General features: G+C 42.0%; 1 protein-coding gene across 4 annotated transcripts in view; it reads left to right on the top strand.

Annotated features, from left to right (window-relative positions):
* si:dkey-172j4.3 (diacylglycerol kinase delta) overlaps positions 1-21285 on the top strand; it is a 76450-nt gene that overhangs the window by 39711 nt on the left and 15454 nt on the right. For 3 of the 4 annotated variants that reach the window (XM_056369813.1, XM_056369812.1, XM_056369815.1), the window contains exons 4-16: positions 9223-9333; positions 9574-9654; positions 10014-10118; positions 11047-11179; positions 11783-11889; positions 12096-12221; positions 13582-13684; positions 14023-14182; positions 14328-14436; positions 15517-15656; positions 17564-17651; positions 18479-18570; positions 20977-21076. In XM_056369813.1, coding sequence (XP_056225788.1) covers positions 9223-9333; positions 9574-9654; positions 10014-10118; positions 11047-11179; positions 11783-11889; positions 12096-12221; positions 13582-13684; positions 14023-14182; positions 14328-14436; positions 15517-15656; positions 17564-17651; positions 18479-18570; positions 20977-21076 — 1455 coding nt within the window. Of the gene's footprint in view, positions 1-2709; positions 3420-9222; positions 9334-9573; positions 9655-10013; positions 10119-11046; positions 11180-11782; positions 11890-12095; positions 12222-13581; positions 13685-14022; positions 14183-14327; positions 14437-15516; positions 15657-17563; positions 17652-18478; positions 18571-20976; positions 21077-21285 lie in introns of those variants that run through there. The other variant, XM_056369814.1, reaches the window with a different exon arrangement.

Genomic DNA, 21285 nt, shown 5'->3' with positions numbered 1-21285 from the left:
CATCTCTTTCTCAGTCTGCCATCTGCTGGAGGGAACGAATAACTGCAGCGTTGTAAAAAAAAATCACAGCTGGTGGTGACATTGAGGGATCTTCAATTGGCATTCCAGCGATGTCCGTCCAGGGACGGCGAGGCCTCATGATTACAAAAACATGGCCGTATTTGAAAGGTCAGGGGGTTCAGTGTCTGCAACAGCCAGCGTGCGCCTGCCTTAATTAGCTCTGGCACAGAGACACCTGAAAGTGTCTCTGTGCTGTTTCCAGTTACTCATGAATAAACAGCTGCTGTCCATTGTTTAGGAAAAACACTGGCTTTAGTAGTCTTAACATTTAGTATCTTCAGTCCTTAAAACACATCATTTTATTGATGATTCGAGGCAAAAGTTGTAAAGAATAATTCCTAAAAAATAAAAACATATAAACTTAAAGTCATTGTGATATATATAGTAGTACATAACACAGTGCGTAACATCATGTGCTACTTTCTTTCCTGAAATTAGGACATTTCTCATGCACCCATTGAGTTCCTCTCACAAAAGAGGAACTAACGGTTTCTTTGTCAATTCAAATAACTCATGAATAAATGATAGTTGTCCATTGTTTAGAAAACAGTAGAGGCTCTATATAAAGTCTAAAGGTTTAGTATTGCACAAAGCCAGATGGATCTGTGTAAAGAAAAAAAAAAGAAGACAGACTTTTATTTTGAAAGGCAGAAATGAGATCAAATTTCCTGAACCAAATCTATGTATTTACAGTACGATTAGCTTTTTTTCTTCGTCTTAAAAGAAAAAAAGTGGATGTATGACAAAAAAATACTTTAAAAAACATTATTGTCTGAGTCATTGTGGGATGTTGATGTGATGACTACGTTGGTGGGGGCATGTTGCTGCAGGTGCTGGCGAGGAAAAAGAAAGGACAATCCAGGACGTAACACTGCACATCCATGAGTTTTAAGGCTGATGAAATGTCGAAACACTGCACGGCTGTTCATAATGCTGCGAGTTAAGATTTTGCAACTCCATTAACTTCTACAGATGACTTGTTTTATCCTTCGTCTCAATGACCCTGGGGTAAACAGTTGACTAACCCTGGTCAGATTACAAGTTACTAGGAACGTTCGCTTGCTCATATTTTACTGGCCCGATGACATTCACTTGTATTGCTGCAAAAGAGGAAGGATCAACTTTACAGCAGTTGTTTTGCCAGGGCTCTGTGTTTAAGGCCTTCCTGCAGTGCCCATTTTAGGGGACTGGAGATGCTGTGCTTAATGATGTAGTGGTAATGTTGGTCCGAACATGGCCCAGAGTTCTTAGATTTTTCGAATCCGCCCCCGCAAATCTTGGTACTTGATTGCGAGGGAGGGACAGTATCTCTTTAGCTAAGAAGGTGAAGGTTAGCATAGCATCAGTATAAGATATTAGAATAAGGTTTGAATGACTGCTTTCCAGTATTCAGACACAGGCATGTTAGTATTTGTCAGATAGGATCCACCTCAGGGTTAACTCTAGCTACTTTTGCTTTGCAAGTTTAAGAAAGTGTGTGGCGTGCGAATAAACTGGAGAAGAGGAGTGTATCTTGCTAAGGGCCAAGTCTTAATGCCAAATTAAAATGCAGAGGACATTTCTATCTGTCCGCCTTCTCCTGTGTGCTGTGTAAATTCATAACTTCGTAATGTTAAAACATATTAATTGAGACAGGTACGATCACTAATGAAGTGGCGTGGCCCACGTGTCCGCCCTGTCGCCCATCAGTGGAAACACTGCGGCACAAATAGTCTAGACAGAGATACCATGGCTGTTATCAAAGTCATTCCACATCAATAGCTCTGCTACATGACTCATTAAAGTTGCTAATGAAGCTCTTTGACCTGATTCAGAATTGATTTAACCACAAAGAATTTGGATGGAAACAAAGATGGGGGTGCTTTAAAAAACAAGTTTTGGAAAGAAAAAGCGACAAAAAAAAAAAAAAACTGAAGGAAGTTGAGGGGGCGAGACAGAAGGACGGAGAGAGAGAGAGAGACAGACAGACAGACAGAGAGAGAGAGAGAGAGAGAGAGACAGAGAGAGACAGAGAGAGCTGGTGTCAGTGAGCGAGTCTGCAGGGAACAGCATGTTTCTGCTCATTAAAGACAGAATGATATGCCGACTGGCAGAAAACACACACACACACAGTAATGCACGCGCAAACACACACACACGCACATAGTAATGCACGCGCAAACACACGCGCGCACACACACACACACACACACACTTGCTGTAATTTGCCTTGGCAGATTAGACACTGATCTGACACTGAAAGCAGTCCGATGACAGAGCGTAGGCAGCAGAGCGTAGACACACACACACACACACACACACAGAGAGAGTCAGGACAGATCTGGCAGGACGTGAGTTTTTGAGATCACAGTGACGTTTCCAGCTGCCACTATCCTCCCCATCATTTTGACACGACTTGACTGAGTCTGCACCGATCAGCCACAACATTAAAACCAGTCACCGGTTTCAAAGTTTTAACGTTGTGACTGATCGGTGGATGTTTGTGTGTTTGTGCATTCTTGTAAGTGTTGGTGTCTTTTTATGCCTTGAATCAGGAGCAGCCATTATCCTGTGTGTGGGGGGGGTGTGTGTGTGTGTGTGTGTGTGTGTGTGTGTGTGTGTGTGAGTGAACGAGCAGTCAGACAGACAGGTTCTTCATGTTCTATTTATAGCCTCAAGGAAATAGGCTTGTTCTTACATGAACACACACACACACCACTCCTCTCAGGTGTGTGTGTCATGTAAGGTAGGTGAAGAGCTCATTTGCATGTACCAGGTTCTCTGTGTGTGTGTGTGTGTGTGTGTAAGAGAGAGAGAATGTGTGTGTTAAAGAAAGCCACATATGTAAAAGAGGTGTGTCTTACAGCACACCTGAGGAGGCGTGGCTACCTCACAAGGGAAGTTTGAGAGGGCGGAAGTAGGGTTGCATTGTTTGAGGAACTGCTGGTGTGGAGGGAGAGTTACTGCTGAGGTGGGGCAAGTAAAGGAGAGATATGAGAGAAAAGTTTATGTAGACAAAGCGAGAAGAAGATTTCAGACCTTTTTTAAAGTAGTAGAAGAAGAAAAGATGGGAGGAAACCAATCCAAATAGCACCAGACAAGAGCAAAAAGTTTGAAGAACAGTTTCTCTCTCTACCTCCTCAACCCATCTTCTAGCAGCTCTACCCTTTTTTAAATTGTGTATCAAGTAAAGAAAGTGAGGTCACTACTGCGCCTGCTGCCAAATGCTGGGGCTGTGCCGGTCCAGTGGGTGCTGCATTGTGCCCCTGTTGTTTGGCTATGAGGGAGGAGGACAGGGGGACGACAGCCAGCTCAGCCATGAGGACCATTTGAACTCCAGTCACATCAAGAAGTTGCGAGAGAGTCGGCTGGAGGAAGAGGTCAGTGTGCGAGGGAACATCCAGGAGGAGGGGGGGGGGGGGGGGGGTCAGAATGAGGATATTTAGTGGTTAATCCACGTTTAAAGGGTTGAGTCGTTCCCTCATACAGCGATTTAACTTGGTTGATTCTAGTTTTGGTTTTACTCTCTTCCTCAGCTTGTAGGAAGTGAAGGAGGCTCCGTTAGAGTGTGTGCAGTGGTATTTACACTCTGTGTGTGTGTGTGTGTGTGTGTGTGGTCTTGCATGTGCCATTTTATTTTGCTTGCAGGAGGGTGACATCATATTGCATCAAAATAGAGACTTTTTGCACCTTTTGTCACCTTTCATATCTTTTCTAACACATTCTGTGCTGTTTTTATTTTCAACAAATCCCACAAAAACACTAAAACTCTCCTGCTCTATCAGTTCATTCACACAGACGGTGTGGATCTTTAAAAGCAAGGACGTTCTCTGTGAATCCCAACAATAGGGGCAGCTGTTTTCCAAGCATACAGATGTTTATTCCGCTCGTCTTGCAATTTAAAGTAGTAGAGAAATTAGTTATTTTAAACAGCTGAGTTCATCTTTTCTCTACCAGTGGCAGCTAATGTTCATCACAGGAAATAACAAACTGTCTTCAACTTGAAGTTCTGCTTTTTCACCAGCCAAACAAACTTGATGTCCACATGTCGGTCTGCAGGTCACTCGTCTGTCTGGGAAACAAATCGAAACCCCAGTGATTTTGTTGATTTGAGTGTTTACACCGAGACCACTGAAGGTCAATGAAGTCATCCACAACTGTGAGTGTTAATTTGTGGGATGGAGGTCGTCAGTATCGTACAGTGTGTGTTGTGTGTGTGTGTATGTGTGTGTGTGGAAAAATATAGCTGAAGGGGAAAAAAAAAAAGAGAGTAAAGGGTTGAATCAGTCAGATTCGTCTGTTGTGTGCATTTTGCAGATGAGTAAGTATGTGTGTTAATGCGCTCTTGTTTGAACATCCACTTCACGGCTTTTTAAGTGTACGCGTGTGTGTTTTGTGTGTGCACATCAGGTCTACTGGGGATGATTGTTGTGATGTAATTAGTCCTGCTCTAATGAATACACTGATCTGTCTGACAACATCTCTCAGCTGGGGAGGAGAGGGGAGGAGAGGAGGGGAGAAAACGCCATCATGGGTGTGGCTATAGTACGACAGCAAGCTGGTGCAGAACCTGACCTTTGCATACAGTATACGTTGTGTTTATACAGCCATATGTCCCGTACACGTGTGCTGTTTGCTTTGCTGATATGCCTCTCCGCACAGTACAACTAGTCAATCAGGAGGAAAGCCAGACATTTTAATTAATTAGTCAACCGGGCCACTCGACTAAGAACACATTATTATGTACAGAAATGGCCTGGAGGAGGTGGGATGAGAAGGTCACATGTTGTTGCCCCGCTCGCATGTGCATAATAATGAGACTATTGCGAGTAAAAGAAGTGCGGTTGATCCCACATCACCAGTAATCCTCTGTGTGGGGTTAAATGTTGATTAGATGGTGCGAATAGTTCATTTGATTAATTGAAAATAAGGTAGATATAAAAAACCGTCTCATACTCCTATGCTAAACAGTGCTGTTTTTAAAATGCAAACTTATGCAGTTTGGTTTTGAAAAAGCTGCCCAAAAGTGAGTGTAGCTGCACCAATGTGCATGTAAACATAGCCTCACATACAGACACACACACACACACACACACACACACACACACACACACACACACACACACACACACACACACCTTTTAATCTGCATCAGAAGTTTGGTTTTTACTGTAGGCTTGAAGTCCATTAGCAGTTTAAAAAAATTTGAATGCTTTTGAATCATTTATCTCATCAATTCCACTTTAGCTTTCACCAGCTTCACATTAAGTTTCAGGCTAAAACTCAAAGACTCCAGCAGGAATTTTAAACCTGAGGAAAGTCAATTAGATCCAGCTAGATGTTCCAGATCACAGGACTTGAACCAGCAACCCTCTGGTTAAATGCAGCCACCACCCCCTCTTGGATCTAACTTCCAGTATGTCCTTCAGCTATATCAGCGGTTGCTATGTCATTAGCCGCTTTTGTCAAACAAAAACACTCTGATTAGCTTCTTGACTGACAGTTCCCCTTGGTGTTTCTGGGGCAACCAGGGATAAGCCTGATTGGTGGAGCAGGAGTGTTACACCTCGCCGTTATCTCCGACGTGTCAGGTGGTTCAGTCAAGAGACCTTTACACCTTCTTGTTTGTGTGTTTTTCTTCTTTCTTCTTCCTCCTCAAGGCATCGCCAGTTCTTTAATTATCTTTTTATACGTCGACTCTCCGGAGTCCCTGTTTGTTGTAATTCCCGCGTCTCACCTCTTTGTGTTGCGTTGTTTGTTTCTCTTCCAGTTGTTCGTCGCTGTCGCAGCTCTGTTTCCTATTCCTATCTCCTCTCACTAATGAGCCATGCTATCAGGCTATCTATCCCCCCCCCCACCATCAATCCTTCCCATCCACTTCCTCTTTCTTTCTCCCCTCTCTCTTTCTCTCTAACAGTGTGACAGTATGAAATTTGCTGTCCCTCAGGGTATAAAATCGCATTTATTCTAAGAAAGAAACATGCACTGTGAGAGCACAAGAAGCTGTATGTGCCATTACAAGGCGGGATATCTCATGGACGCACATGTACGCAAACGCACGCGCACACACATGCAGCTGAGCAATGAGATTGTGATGGAGCGATGAATTAGATTTATCGCTGGTTTGGTGGTGCCGCTGACTTGTATTACTCCCTCTGTTCACACAGCCAAGGCCATTACTGCAAAGATAGAGGGGCGAGAGAAAGCGAAACAGAAACGCGAGAGATGGAGTGGAAAGTGAAAAATAAACCAGAAAGATGGATGAGTGACACTGAGAGAGAGAGAGAGAGAGAGAGGCGGTGAGAGTAGAGATGCACTTTACACAGAAATAATGCAGCCGAAAGTGAGACAGATAAACGGATGTAACAAAGACAGATTACAAAGAGATCTAAGATCGGTAGAAGGTTGTAAAACAGGGACTGTATGGGAAACCCACATCTAAATGCCAGTAAGGCCAGTTATACAAGATCTTCACTTTCCCTCCAGTGTAGATATCTATGTATTTATTCATCCTCTTTCCTTCTCTGCTGACTTTCCCTTTCTCTTAGCTCCACTCCTATATTGCTAAAAGGTATTGACCAACTGTACTGGTTAGCAACTAGATAGAAAAAGGCGCTGTGTGTCATTTCTGTGCTAAAACAATACCCCACTTCCTGTACTTACACCAACACAAGAGTTCGATACCTTCATTTTGGGAATATGTGTTTCTTTTTGTTTTTTTCATTTAGTCAAACAAAAAATGACTCCCAGCAAAACATTGTGCGGCTTGTTATGTGCGTGATTGATGAGCTAAATCAAACTAGCTAGTAAATTACTCTGATCAGATTCATGATATTTTTTTCTTTCTTTACGATCCCACACACACACACACTTTCAACTTCTCTCTTCTACATTCAGAGGCTCACACACACACACACACACACTTTCAGCTTCTCTCTTCTTGATTTGGAGGCTCACACACACACACACACACACACACACACACTTTCAGCGTCTCTCTTCTACATTCAGAGGCTCACACACACACACACACACACACACACACACACACAGACACAGTCTGGTCCTGTTGGCAGGTCATGGGTTGTTGGTCGTTGTCATGCAGGTGGTGAGCCTCTCCTGTCTGAGTCTTGAATTCTTCCCTTGGGGCAGATTTCCCGATCGTGCGCTGATCTGGAGACTCTGCCAAGTGACTGCTGAGCCAGCTGCTCTCAGTCAACCACGTCTGGCCCGAGAGTTTACACTAGAAAAGCAACATACCTGTGTAATGGAAAGCACCAGAAAATCTTCTGCCCTTTTATTTTTATTACAGTAGACTCTCTCAATCTGCTGCTGATTTGGAGATAACAAAACCAATATCCTTTCCACGTCTCACTCACCTCTCCCACTTTCCCTCTAGCACTTCTTTGTCATTCTGTGGTGACAAAATTGTCAAAAAACTTCTGACCCTTGTGCTCCTTAAGACTGGGAGCTTTAGATGTTTATATAAAAGGTAATTCGGCCTGTTAAACTGTTAAATCCATGCGTAAACAGAACAATCAAGGACCAGTCTAAATTACTTGGATGTGAATATGATTGCTCGGAATTTTATTTCCCTGAGGGGCCATGGAAATGACCACTTAAAGTTATATTTAGAGATAGCATTATAATAGTCAGTGAAACATTAAAAACAGAGTTGCACCTCTTAAAATGAGTAATCTCATGGTAAAATACTGTTCTGCAGAAAGTCTATTTCAACATCTTTGACACGTTTGCTTACTCGAGGACGCCGTTTACCTTGGTTTACCTGGTTCATTACGGACGACGTGAAGAATCTTACGACTGTGATGAATGGATGAACTGATTCATGTTTGCCGGTTACTGCACAGGCATTTGCCCGAGAGGTTTATACAAAAGAGCTTCACGATTAGTCATCATGAGTAGTATGTAGTAATTTGGGACACATTTTCAGGTGTTGCAGAAACATATTGAATATGTTAAATTGTGTGTAAAGGTTATTTTAGTTGCTGCTTTCCTGTTCTTGAGGATATATTCTACGCTGCTACGCAAACATTTCCAGTTAGTCTGTTTCAGTTTTTATCTTACTGCGTGAGTGAAAAGCCCTGATACAGTAGACATTGGTTTCTGCCATGAAAATATGCGGACAACACACACATACACACACATGCTGATGGAGGCGAATGGTTATCTGATGGGATGGTCACCGGCTTGTCAAAGAGGCTGATCCAATGAAATGTGCTTGTGCAGGAATGTTGTTGCATTATGTGATAAAGTCGCAGGTATGCAGGGAGCCATCAGTAACGTGATCAGAGTCTTAAGGCTGTTTCCGTGTGTGTTTTTGTGTCTGTGTCTGTGTCCATCACCAGGCCTGGGTATCCTCTCGTTTGAGAAATCAGGATCTCCATGGCGACCCCCACCCCCCACCCCCACCCCACCCTGTCTCAAATTGATTACCCATGGTGCTCTCTGTCCTCTTAAGGCATCTATTCATAAATGGAGAGAGCGAAAGAGCGAGTGCACGATAAGCAGAGTAACAGATGAGGATAAAAGGGAAATAACAGCAACCACAGTGAAATCATTTGGGAGTTTCAGCAAAGCAAAAAGCCCTGGTATCAAATCAAATCGTGTGTTCTGGCCGTGTGTGTGAATAAATTTCCACCTCCTACCTGCTGCGTCATCTCATCCCAGTACAAGACATTACCTCATTAAGTCTCCTCTTCACACAGCGCATACTGACAGTCAGCCAAACTCCGCTTCCTTATTTCCTTATTTACCAAACGAGTGTGCTATTTGTGGAAGCACTGGGGAAATATTTACAGACGTCCTCTGACTTTCCCACATCTGATGATAAATTAGTAACAGGAATTTCAGAAAATCTCTGTTAAGTGGTTGAAAATGAACAAAAGCACTCGCTTAGTCCTCTAAGTAAATGTTCCTGTGATTGTCTGCTCACTTGACAGATTCAGTCAACACCTGAGCAGCTCTCTCTCCGTCTGACAAAAACGAGCCCTCCTAGTGGCACTATCCAAACTGATCTCGTTCTGTTGTGTGTGTGTGTGTGTGTGTGTGAACTCCACGAAGAATAGCTGTCACTTCAGTTATGCGGAGGATCTGGATGCAGTATAACGTCTGTTTTCTCTTCCCATTGTCCTCTTTCTCTCTCTTTCTTCTGACTCACCACAGAAAAGTGTGAAGGAGGGAATCCTGTTAAAGCAGACCAGCTCCTTCCAGAGATGGAAGAGGAGGTACTTCAAACTCAGAGGGAGGACCCTCTACTATGCCAAAGACTGCAAGGTACGGGAATGTGTGAAACTGCACTACAGCGGCATTTGAAAGCAACGCGAGTGCAGTTCAGCGAGCTGTGAAACCAACGTTACAAATTAGAAACTGTCCCGAAAGTATACACCTACTGTATTTACCAAAGCTACTGATTTACATGAATTACAATGTTTTCCATTTAGTTAAGAGGGAAAATAAAATGTGAATGTGAAACGATAAGCATCTTTTTTTTTTTTTTTACCCCTTCCTCGTTAGTCTCTGATTTTTGACGAAGTGGACCTGTCAGATGCCAGTGTGGCCGAGACCAGCACCAAGAACATCAACAACAGCTTCACGGTAAATAACGCAACAGGTCCCAAAAATGTGGATTTAAAGCATTTCAAAAAATGTACGTCATGTTGTATTTTCAACGGCAAATTAAAATGTAATATTTTTAACCTTAAAATACAAAACCACATCTAGCTAGCGGCGTGGGTCTGCGGCGGGCAGCGTGTAGCATTTAGCTCCAAGCCCTTTGAGCTCTTAGTCATGTTTCATAATAATGTGATACGATGTGAGTAATTGAGGTGTCAGGGGCAGGTTTTGGCTGTTGATCAGCTGTTTTGTAGCCCAGATGTTTCATCACCAGCATAAGGGAGTGTTTCACTTCCTGGCTCAGATTATCAATCCCTCTTTCTACCTCTTTTTTTCCTCAGGTGATCACTCCATTCCGCAAATTAATGCTATGTGCCGAGAGCAGGAAGGAAATGGAGGACTGGATCAGCGCTCTCAAATCCGTCCAAAAATGGGAAACCTATGAGGTGGCTTTCTCATCTCTCCGTCAGTCTCTCCTTATGTTTCCACATCGTTATTTATTATCATGGCCGACACCAGTATAGTGCAAGAAATGGGTCAAATTGACGATCTATTCTTTACACAAAGTATTCACCTTTTCTTCTCTCTTGAAGGAAAAATACTGTCCTCCCTCTTCCACCTCTCTGTTCCTTCATTCTTTTCCTTTTCTCTTATCTGCTTCACATTTCAGCTCTTTGCAAGGAGATTGATGTCGCTTCTAAAATCAGAGCATCTGCTTTAATAGGCTATAAAGGGAACTGAAGACTGTTCGCTGCTATTGAAGCTTAAGTTTATATTCCCTCGTTTTTTAGACTTTCATTGTTCCCGGCAGTTCGCAGCAGTGCGTTTAGGGTTTTAATTTATGTCATTGCTTTATCTGATTCATGTGATCTTGAAGGTTTCAGTTGTAGTTCAGGTGATGGATAGCATTTTCTCCGAATTAATCCTTCTTTCAGATCTGGTATTTTGGTATCTCTTGAGTTATGATCACTCTCTGAAAAGGAAGAAAAATGTCAGCCTTGTCCTGCCATCTTTTTAGGAACTGTCTCTAGGTGTGTTTATCCCAAGGCTGGTCGTGTGTAGCATCGATCTCATAGTCTAAACTTCTTGTATGTTTCCCTCCTGAGGCCACAGAGTTTAATATGTGCTGCTGATGTCATCATCTTATTCTTGTACCCGTGTTTCCTCTGGCTGTTTAGCACAGCATGAAATATAAAAAGTCACCGTCCCATCCTGCAATATATCTCCTTCCCCTAGGGCAGCTTATTTTGACGTGGCGCTCTCCTGATTCTTCTCCTGTCCTTTTGGTTGTTTCCACCTCCTAACCTCCAGCCAGTTTAACGTGAGAGCTCCGATGTCATCGTCCTCTCCTTCCATGTTTTCTGCCTTCCCCAGGCCAGCCAGTTCAACATGGAGCATTTCTCTGGGATGCACAACTGGTACGCCTGCTCGCACGCCAGACCGACCTTCTGCAACGTCTGCAGAGAGGCTCTGCCAGGCGTCACCTCCCACGGCCTGTCCTGTGAAGGTACATAGACACACACCCACTACACACAAATACACACATTTGAAGAGACGCTCCTTGGAAGATGCAACCAAATAGCCGACCAATTTCTGCAGATATTATGAGCAATAATCTCAAAATGTAACCAGTTTGTTACATAAATGACGAGAACCTTTTCTCTCAGATTGACTGACAGTCTTTCACAGTAGAAAAGCATTTAGAGCACGTGAATGTGAAAGTAAAGGAGCAGGTTGCTAGTAGGCTTCTCATTGCAGGGAGTGGCAGGTCTTGACGCACTGACACCTTGTAAACAGTTGAGTAAAATCGTTTCCTCACCTCTCTCACATCAGCAATAAAAAACTCTGAATGCACATGCAGGGTTTTTGGGTCAGTAATGAATCCACATTACTGGGAACTTAAATTTCTAAGCAAAATTTTGATGTTGTTAAAATACATTTGATGCATGCAGAATTAGAACAAACAGGAAATATACAAGGAAATGTATTAGTTATAACGAGGGAAACGTGTAGTTTTAAATACATTAAAAATAAGTATCATTTCATCTTTTATTATTAATATTATCTCTATTTATTTAAGCTTGTCCAACATGAAATCTGTCCTCTGCAGTTTGTAAATTCAAGGCTCATAAGCGCTGTGCAGTTCGCTCCACCAACAACTGCAAATGGACCACACTGGCCTCCATAGGAAATGACATCATCGAGGATGAGGAAGGGGTGAGTGACGGAAAAGAAGAAAATGAGTATAGAAAGCTGCAGTTTAAATATGAGATATCATTTCAATGATTGAATGATTTTAGTTGAATAGGAAAAGCAGACAGATTGTGTTGTATTACTTTTTGAAATCGAATAATTCCTGACAAGCTGTGGTTCAGGACAGTTTGTGCCTCATGTTCTCAGTCTTTTTCCATCTTTTTTCCCAGGTGTCCATGCCCCACCAGTGGCTGGAGGGCAACCTGCCGGTCAGTGCCAAATGCGTGGTGTGTGACAAGAACTGTGGCAGCGTGCGCCGGCTGCAGGACTGGCGCTGCCTCTGGTGCAAAGCCATCGTAAGTGGGATTGATTTTAGCCTCCGTCCTGTCAGAAAACTGTCCTGTCGAATCAGTGTTAGTACAGTATTTATTTATTTAGGACATCGCTGCTAGCTGGGAGAGGTATTTCCAGTTCAGGTCTGACAATAGAAAGTATTTATTTAAGAGAAAGAGGAGAGGAGAGGAGAGTCCGACCTGATGCTCTGACTGCCTGGAGCAGGTCCGGTGCGAGGCCATTAATAATGTTTAGTGTGGCCTTTACAGCTGGTAACTGACCCTGTAATTAAAACCCACATTTTAGGGCAGTACCACAACGTTTGAATCCTTAAAACTTAACAGAGGGGAAAAAAAATATTCAGATAAACAAAACTGTGTCACATTAAAGCGCATGTTTTTGCTGATTTTCTGTCCCTTTAGTTTTAAAGCTGCCACACTCAGTATTTGTTAGAAGGACAGTGGGGGAAATGACCATGTGCAATGTGAAAGGCGTCAGGCATAGAGAATTATCACCCATCATGCACTTTGCCTCAGCTCAACAGATAATTTTAGTATCTATCGGCTCGCTGTTTTGTTTTTATGGCACACAACTCTCCTCAGCTAAACCGGCTGCGCGCTGACTGACCAGCAGCGACGAGACGGACAAAGTTAGGACCAGAAAAGAACTAAAACACGAAAAGTGAACAGTCAGGTTTGTCAGAAACTTGACTCCAAATGAATGCTAATGTCGCTCTGCGTCTGCTAGACGTTTGAATAGGCAACTGTTTGCTACAGCAATGTTATTTGGTTTTCAGTAGATTTTGTGGCATCTTTAAAATGAATTATCGACAGTATTTATATGGATGTTCTGTGACTCAAGACGTTTATACACATTTTGCCGAAGCTCTCGTTTGCATTCAGTTCAAAGAGGCGCAGAAAACAATCTGTTTTCAAGAGAAATGTGTCCTTCTTTTTCTCATTTCTTCTCAAAAACAGTCCACACTGCTGTTACACAACCAGAGGAGGAAGGAGATGTTGCTTTACTCCCTCTCACTGTTCTACTTAGCAAAGGCTGCATTGCTCCTGAGTGTTTACAGCCCATGAACACATAATGTAAAGTCCAATCCTCTATATACACACACACACACACACACACACACACACACACACACACACACACACACAAACACACACACACACACAGATGTCCACACAAATGAATCAGAGTGGTATTTGTGAAGGTTATAGAACTGACATTTGGTGGGTTTCAGAGGGATATAATGACCTTTCTGCTTCTACTGAAATATAGAATTACTAAGGAGACCACTGACTCTGTGTGTGTGTGTGTGTGTGTGTGTGTGTGTGTTTGCGTGCGTGCGCGTGTGTGTGCGTGCTCTTTCAGGTCCACAACAGCTGTAAAGAACAAATGGGCAAGGTGTGTCCCTTGGGTCAATGTCGAGTGTCAATCATCCCTCCCACTGCACTTAACAGCATTGACTCAGATGGTGAGACACCTCTCACACGTACGCACACAGTACATTGTGTTCAAGGTTCAAAGTTCAGATTTGCCACCTGTAAATCCTTTGTCTGACACTGACCCTCTAACGTTGCTGCTGTGGCACAAATCCTTACAGTCATGATGTTTTAACATGCGTGGTCAAAGCTTTTTAGCTTTCTACATGATTTGGATCCTCAGAAAAGACAGAAAAGTTTCTGTCGTCAGGAATTTACAGCCCTGACACAATCACAGTTCTCTAACGTTCAGGATCCATCACAAACTGATTTCTCAACATTTGAAAGCTAAAAATGTTTTCCAACACAACAACAAAACCTTCTCTTTCAGGCTTTTGGAAAGCCACCTCCGCGTCATGCTCCAGCCCTCTCCTCGTCTTGGTCAACTCCAAAAGTGGAGACAACCAGGGGGTCAAGTTCCTCCGCAAGTTCAAGCAGCTTCTCAACCCAGCTCAAGTCTTTGACCTGATGAATGGAGGACCAGAGCTCGGGTACTTGAGCTTTTTTTTTTTTATATTCTGAAAAGCTGCAGTGCTTTGGGGAAAGTGTTTTGGTTTTTCATGACATCTGCCTCTATCTCTCCTCATCCTCCTCCCGTCCCGTCCCACTCGTTCCTCTCCTCCTCTCCTCTCTCAGCCTTCGCCTTTTCCAAAAGTTTGTGACGTTTCGTATCCTGGTGTGCGGAGGAGATGGGAGCGTGGGCTGGGTGCTCTCAGAGCTGGATAAACTCAACCTCCATAAACAGGTGAGAGCGACGAGGTGGACGAGGAGGAGGATGAGGGGATGATGATGTAATCCTTATGTGAAAAGCGACTGAGAAAACGCTGATGGCCGAGAGAAAGGCAGCGAGTTACCTGTTGTGCTAACGTTAGACAGCCTAACTTTTAAAGTAAATCATTCTTCATCTTGACTTCATTCAAACCAGACAGGAAATGGTTCGGAGAGCCTGAACTAATCTATTAGTGTCATTGAATTAATCAGGATTAATGAATGCCATGTTGGATAACAAGGTTTTTTAATTTTAAATTAGCATCTCATTTGGATAAATAAATGCCATATCAAATCAGTCTGAATAATTTTAGGTCATGTCAGACTGGTCCGATTAACCAGTGTGTCAAGAATCAGCCAGTCTGATGTTTCTTTAATGTCAAACATTTCATACTGTTTTCCATGACTGTAGATAGAAGAATAGTTTTTGTGCTTTAGTTTTTTGTAATATTTGGTCTCAGTTTATCATGTTTTCACTTTGATTGTTCATTATAACAATATTGTAAATACTGTTTGCTGAAAAATGAAGGATTCTAACAAAACTTTCATATATAATTAATCTTTATACCAAACATCAGGACCTGTAAACGTCATCCTGTGAGCTCCAATTACCCGTCGAAATAATAGAGCAACTTATTTGGTGGCGATTGGAACAGAAGACGCCTCCATGACTTGTGGACTGTCATCGTGTTGATTTTAAAACCACTAAGAAAAGATTTTTAAAGTGCGTCTGCAGCTTGTTTGTGATCCTAAATATCAGTATGAGGAAGCTGAATGAAAGTTGTATCCTTCACTGTGATCCAAACACAGTGCTGAAGTAATTAAATGTTTAATTAGAACTTCGGGTTTGGGTCCACACGTTTATTTGTGCAGACTAATCTGATGTAGTTGTTTTGATTAATTGGACAGGTGTGTTTTAATGAACAAAAACAACTGAATATGTGATTTATTGATTTGTTTGCGGATGATTTACTGATCTCTGCCTCTGGTTATCACATGTTGCAGCAGCGTCTGTTGTTGAGAAGTAACCGATTCCGCTCCGTGTCTGTCTCTGCAGTGCCAGCTCGGCGTGCTGCCTCTGGGCACAGGTAACGACCTGGCTCGCGTTCTGGGCTGGGGCGGCCTCTGTGACGACGACGCTCAGCTGCTGCAGATCCTGGAGAAGCTGGAGAGAGCCACCACCAAAATGTTGGACCGGTAAGACCATGAAGAGGGGAGCAACAACTTGTGTTCAAGGATTTAGTTTCCTCAGATTTTAAGTCGGTTTCCAGTGAGCTGAGCACTGAACTGCTTAAAGCTACAGTACGTATATGACTGAGAGCATCGATCTGTTTTTGCACCGTGACGAACAGGAAAACTGTCCACAGGGTTTTCTCACAAGACGCTGGCGGAGGACTTCCCAAATGGATGAATTAATGAATGCAGTGTCTAAATCTAATCCTTCTTGTGGTTATATTTCTTAAGGGAAGCAGACAGAGCAAGCAATCGTCAAAACAAGAAAGATAATTAGATAAAAAAAATAAAAATACCACAGGCTTTTTATCTTATTTACATCTCTGGAGAAGATGCATCAACGACTCAAAAATTAGCTTTGCACTTTTAATGACATGGAGCTTAGCAATGACAGGATGAACATGGACAGTATCGCTGCACAGTTGGCTGATTCTCCCCCAATATTAACAAAACATGAAATCAACGAGTGACTGCCAAGTTCTCTGTCTCGTTAATGTGATGAAAAACAATGACGCACTTCAGAGAATTACACTCACCTCTTGCCTGATAGTGAGTAAGTTTTACACGTTGCAAGTTTCTTCGCTTGTTTGTCAGGGACAGAGCTGATTTCTTAATTAATTTAACCTCTTGTCGCTACCTTCATCATCCACTTACTGTTTCTATAATCATTGTTGTAAATTAGGTATTGTGGCTCCATAGAGAATCAGGTGTAGAATAACCATGTGAAATGTATACAGACTCACTCATGACAAAAGACTTCCTGTGTTTCATGCACAATGTGGGGTTTGTTTTCTACAACGCACCTTGAGCTTTGAACTGTTGCGGCGTATTCTTCACTCTGTGGTCGAAAACAGCCGGGGCGAACGGAGACAGAGAGAGAGAGAGAGAGAGAGAGGAGGCGTCGCTGTAGTCTAGGAAAAGTGTAATGCGTATTGGAATGTGAGACTGAAGTAATGTGCTGCACATACCTGACTGCGTGTGCAACACTTGAGAAATGTACTCTGTGTTGTGTAAATGTGTCATCAGCTGTTGTCGGTTTCATCATCTTCCTCATTTTGCAACACTTCCCTCTTTATATGGACGTAGGCAGTTGATAAGAGTCTTTTACAGCTTCATCCAGGTAATTAACCCATTTAGGGACATGCTCATTTTTGTGCAAAAATAAAGTACCCAAACTGTGGAAAACACTTTGGAGCCAGAGCCATAAATCTGAACCAGTTCTGTGTCGGCAGCTGTTGCAGTTGCACGGCGATCCTGAAATGAATCGGGAGACTTGGTGCTTTCAAACGATGTGTAATTTCTCAAGGTTGAACACGTCAAAACACGGACAAGTAGTTGTACCAGGGCCAAGGCTTCCCCTCGGGTGGGACGATGTATTTCTGAAAGGCTCAGGTGCATTTTGGGGAAAAAAAAAAAAAAAAATTACAACAGCGTGACTCTGTTTATTATCAACCTGTGAAAAATGCCATGGTCCAGCTGTGTTTTGTTGCAGTGTGTGTGGTTTCTTTTTTTTTTCATAAATGACATGCTGGTAAACTGAGTCAGAAACAACCAAACCACAGCGTGTTAAGTTCAAGGATTCAATGTCTTGCTCAAGGGCTTTTCAGCAGGGCAGATACATCTGAGAGGAAGTTAAACATTTGACGAAAAAGAATGTAATTTGATTTGGTAAGAAAAAAGTGTTAAAAGTTGTCTTTGTCCTTGGTTTGAACTTTGATCTGCTGTTTTTATCAGCAGTACAACCACAGACTGGGAAAAGGATATGAAGGCTGGTGTTTCGACTCCCTCCCTCCTGTGTCCTATCTCAGTCTGATTATCTGATCATGAAGCTGGTGCTTGATGTCAGTGTATGTTTGTGTGTGTGCTCTCAGATGGAGCGTGATGACATACGAGGTGCCCACCACCAACAAACACACGCCGATCGTGAAGGAAGACGACAGCCTCGATTCTCCTCTGCAGGTAAATTACTCCGCAGAACTTTCACGAAGGCGTCTGCTTTTTTTTTGGGGGGGGGGGGTTTGACAGATGGTATCCATAAATTACTTCCCCACAAAAATCAGATCTGACAAGCTTCAAGAAAATTATTTTGGAAAACATCCCCCTGATGATCAATTGAGCCCAGCAGCTGGAAAGCAAAAGCAATCAGACTTCAAACGCAGGGAGTGGTGGAGATAACATATAAATATTCCAAAATCACAGTCACTCACTCTTCATCTGCTCAGTCTGGTGTATACTTTAAGGTTGAATAATATGATCCATTTCCCCATTGTGAGCGTGTTGTTATTTAAAGGCTTGTAGGATGTTTATATATGTATTGTGTTATAGCGATGTGTGGCCAACAGTGTCGGTTAGTCAGCTGGCCCAGTCTGAAATATGTTCCTTTCAAAGTTGATCCTCTGACTTCCTTATCCAGCACCTCAGCTGTTTGAGTTCATAGCTGATTAGCTAATATCAGAATGCTAACATGCTAAACTTAGGATGATGATGGTGAACATTATTGCACAAAACATCATAAGTTAAGATTTTCCTTAAAGTCTGAGTTAAAGTTTCCCAGGAAGAAGAAGATGATGATGATGCTCCACGACCTGGAGACGCCATTAATGATGCCGCATGATTTTACCGCTGTAAAATCTTTCACTGCTGCAAACGCCTTCGCTTTTTTCCTTAACTATGCAAACCTTTGAAGATATTCTGTGCAACACCCTTAAGCAACTACTTCAGCAAAGGAGAAATTACACCACCTGTTTCTTTTATAATTGTGAAGTGTTTCTCTTCCTCTCCCTCAGGTCCACATCACTCAGTATGCAGACTCCGTGGCCTCCCACCTCGCCAAGATCCTGGACTCGGACAAACACAGTGATGTCATTTCCTCTGCCAAGTACGTGCTATGAATGACTTAAAAAAAGGAGGAAGCAGGTGGAGGATGGAGAGAAGGAGAAGCAGATGAAAATAAAGATAGGAGGATGAAGGTTGGGAAGGAAAAAGAGAGGAGAAGAAAGATGATTAGAGAAAGAGGCAGACAAAGAGGGGCGAGTCAATGGCTATTGATTTTTTTTTTTTTTTTGCTTCGGTCTCATCTCAAAGGACACACACACACACACACACACACACACACACACACACACGTACAGATGGGACAGTAGGTGCCGCCCGGCTTTAAGTGAAAGAGACGGATGAATCGGTGTTTAGGGGTTGTCCTCAGTGCATTAGTGCAGTGGTAGTCTTCCTTTGGGAAAAGTCTAAGGGCCATTACAGAGCACTTTCCTCCACTGATGCTGTGTGTTTTAAACTGCTGCTGATTGTAAGTGGAGACCTGCGGCACATTTAAAACACCTCGGGGACTTAAGGACACACTTCAAAGCATGTTTTCATCTAAACACAGCAGTTTTGTCAGAGTATTTTTTGTAGCCACAACAGTTTAATTTGAACAGGTTTCCACCAGCCGAGAAACGGATAGAAGAGAAATCATTTCAGAAAGAAACAAGATTAAAATTTCATTTATGGGATTTTACAAGCATCAGAATATTGTCGAAACGATATCTCGGTAACTTGAGGGAAGTTCTTCAAATTTGGAACAAATTTTCACTTGGACTCAAAGATGAACTGATTTAGATTTTGGTAGTCAAAGGTCAGGTCATGTCCTTACCTTTCTTGAGAGATGCAATTAGGAATGCATGGAAGCCATTTCATTACATTTAGCATAAATGTTCTCTTGGACTCGGGGATGAACTGATTACATCTGGTGTTCAAAGGTCAAGGTTACTTGGCCATAACTCAAGAATTCATAGGTTCATTATGATGAAATACATTTTATTAAATTCCTTTGCTACATATATTAAATTAATCTGGACAGACATGGATGTAAATTTCTCTTAAAATAGTAAAATTCTATTAATTTAGCTTAGGTAAATTGAATTGATTAAATGTTATATACACAATAAATTACATAATTAAATCTAATTAATGTAATTATTTTATCTCAATTTTCTTTCTTTAATTAATTGAGCTCAATGTCATTCAGTGTACTTTAATAGAGCAATTTTAATTTAATTTGAATGATTTCAAGCAATGTAATTTAAAATTAGCAAGCAATTTAATTAATCTTCAATAGATAAATAAATTTAATATAATCAAATGTAATCATTTACCTAAATGTTATTTATTTCATTAAAGTAATTTAACTTATTTTAATTCATTTAATTTATCATAACTAGTAAATACATTAAATCATCTCAATTTAATTCAGCAAATCACTTGATACTTTTTATTAAATTCCTTCAAATGTTCATTACATGAGTCCGAACAGACTTGCATGTGGAGGCATGAAACTGAGCCGGTAATACTAGTCTCTATATATTTTTCCATTAAGTGATTTGAATTTATTCCTAATATGCTGCCTCTTCATGATACAAAGAGGTGACAGGTGCAGATAATTATTATGATTTATACTTTTATGGAAAAGTAGCATCAAGACTCAGGCCATTTAGGGAGTTTATGTCATGTAATGGGCCATAACTGATAATGTCATTCACTGTAATGAATGTGTTGTCACTTTTCCAGCATCGACACTGAACGCACATTAAGTAATGTAAGACTGCTGTCAGGCTCTAACGGTTCCTTTTAACCATTAACAGTTACCTGTTACTGATATAATAGGGTCATGCTAAGTTAAGTCAATAAAGGATGGATAAACTGGAGGCTAGAAATTAACACTTTGTCCTGCTTTATGTTAGTTTTTTTTATCAAATAATAAGAAAACATAAAGCATAACACACAGAAAGGTGGCAGACAGGATGTAAGGAGGCTTCTGGGAAGACTATCTACTCTTCCCAGAAGCCACCAGTTATCTAATTTAGAAATGAAATCTGCCAGAGTGCGCCTGCTGAGCCGCTTTAATAAGACTTTAATAAATAAGACGTGTTTTTTTAAAGTAGTATTCATTTTACAGGATCCAATATTTGCTAAATGCTCAAGGACTGTGTGAGTTTAGAGAAGCCGCCCTGCTGAGTCATACAGCAGTAATGTAACAGCTGTGAGTAAATAGTGACTGTGTGGAGGCGACGTAGCTGACAGGTAGGTAGGCGGCAATGAAACAGGAGTGTGTGTGTTTGTGTGTGTGTTTAATCTCCAAACACAGCGGCTGCGCAGTGAATCACCAAATCTGAAACGCTTTAACTTGATAATGTTTCATTTTCAACGTTAATCACGTTATCGTTCGCCCTCACCTCCTCTCATTCCCTCCTCTCCTTTGTCCCTCTGTGTGCGCTCTCCACCGCTCCGTCAGGTTCCTGTGTGGGACGGTGAACGATTTTGTGGCGGAGGTGGGGAAGGCGTACGAGAGAGCCACGGAGAACAAGGAGGAGGCAGATGCGATGGCAAAGAAGGTAAATGGTTCTGTGTGTAATTGTGTGTATTATATAAGCGCTTGTATAACAGTAACTAGTGGGTAAGTGTAGGTGTGTGTGTGTGTGTGTGTGTGTGTGTGTGTGTGTACATGATAGAGAGAATGAGACAGAAATAGTTGTGTTGAAGGTTCAGTGTCACCATTCCCTCTCTCACTCCTTTGTGCCTTCGGCAGTCTGTGTTTTGTGTC

The sequence above is a fragment of the Seriola aureovittata genome, chromosome 23 (genome assembly GCF_021018895.1).
Source record: "Seriola aureovittata isolate HTS-2021-v1 ecotype China chromosome 23, ASM2101889v1, whole genome shotgun sequence".
NCBI classification, from domain to species: Eukaryota; Metazoa; Chordata; class Actinopteri; order Carangiformes; family Carangidae; genus Seriola; species Seriola aureovittata.
Note: the sequence above shows the minus strand (reverse complement) of the source record. Positions and strands in the feature narration are given on the sequence as shown.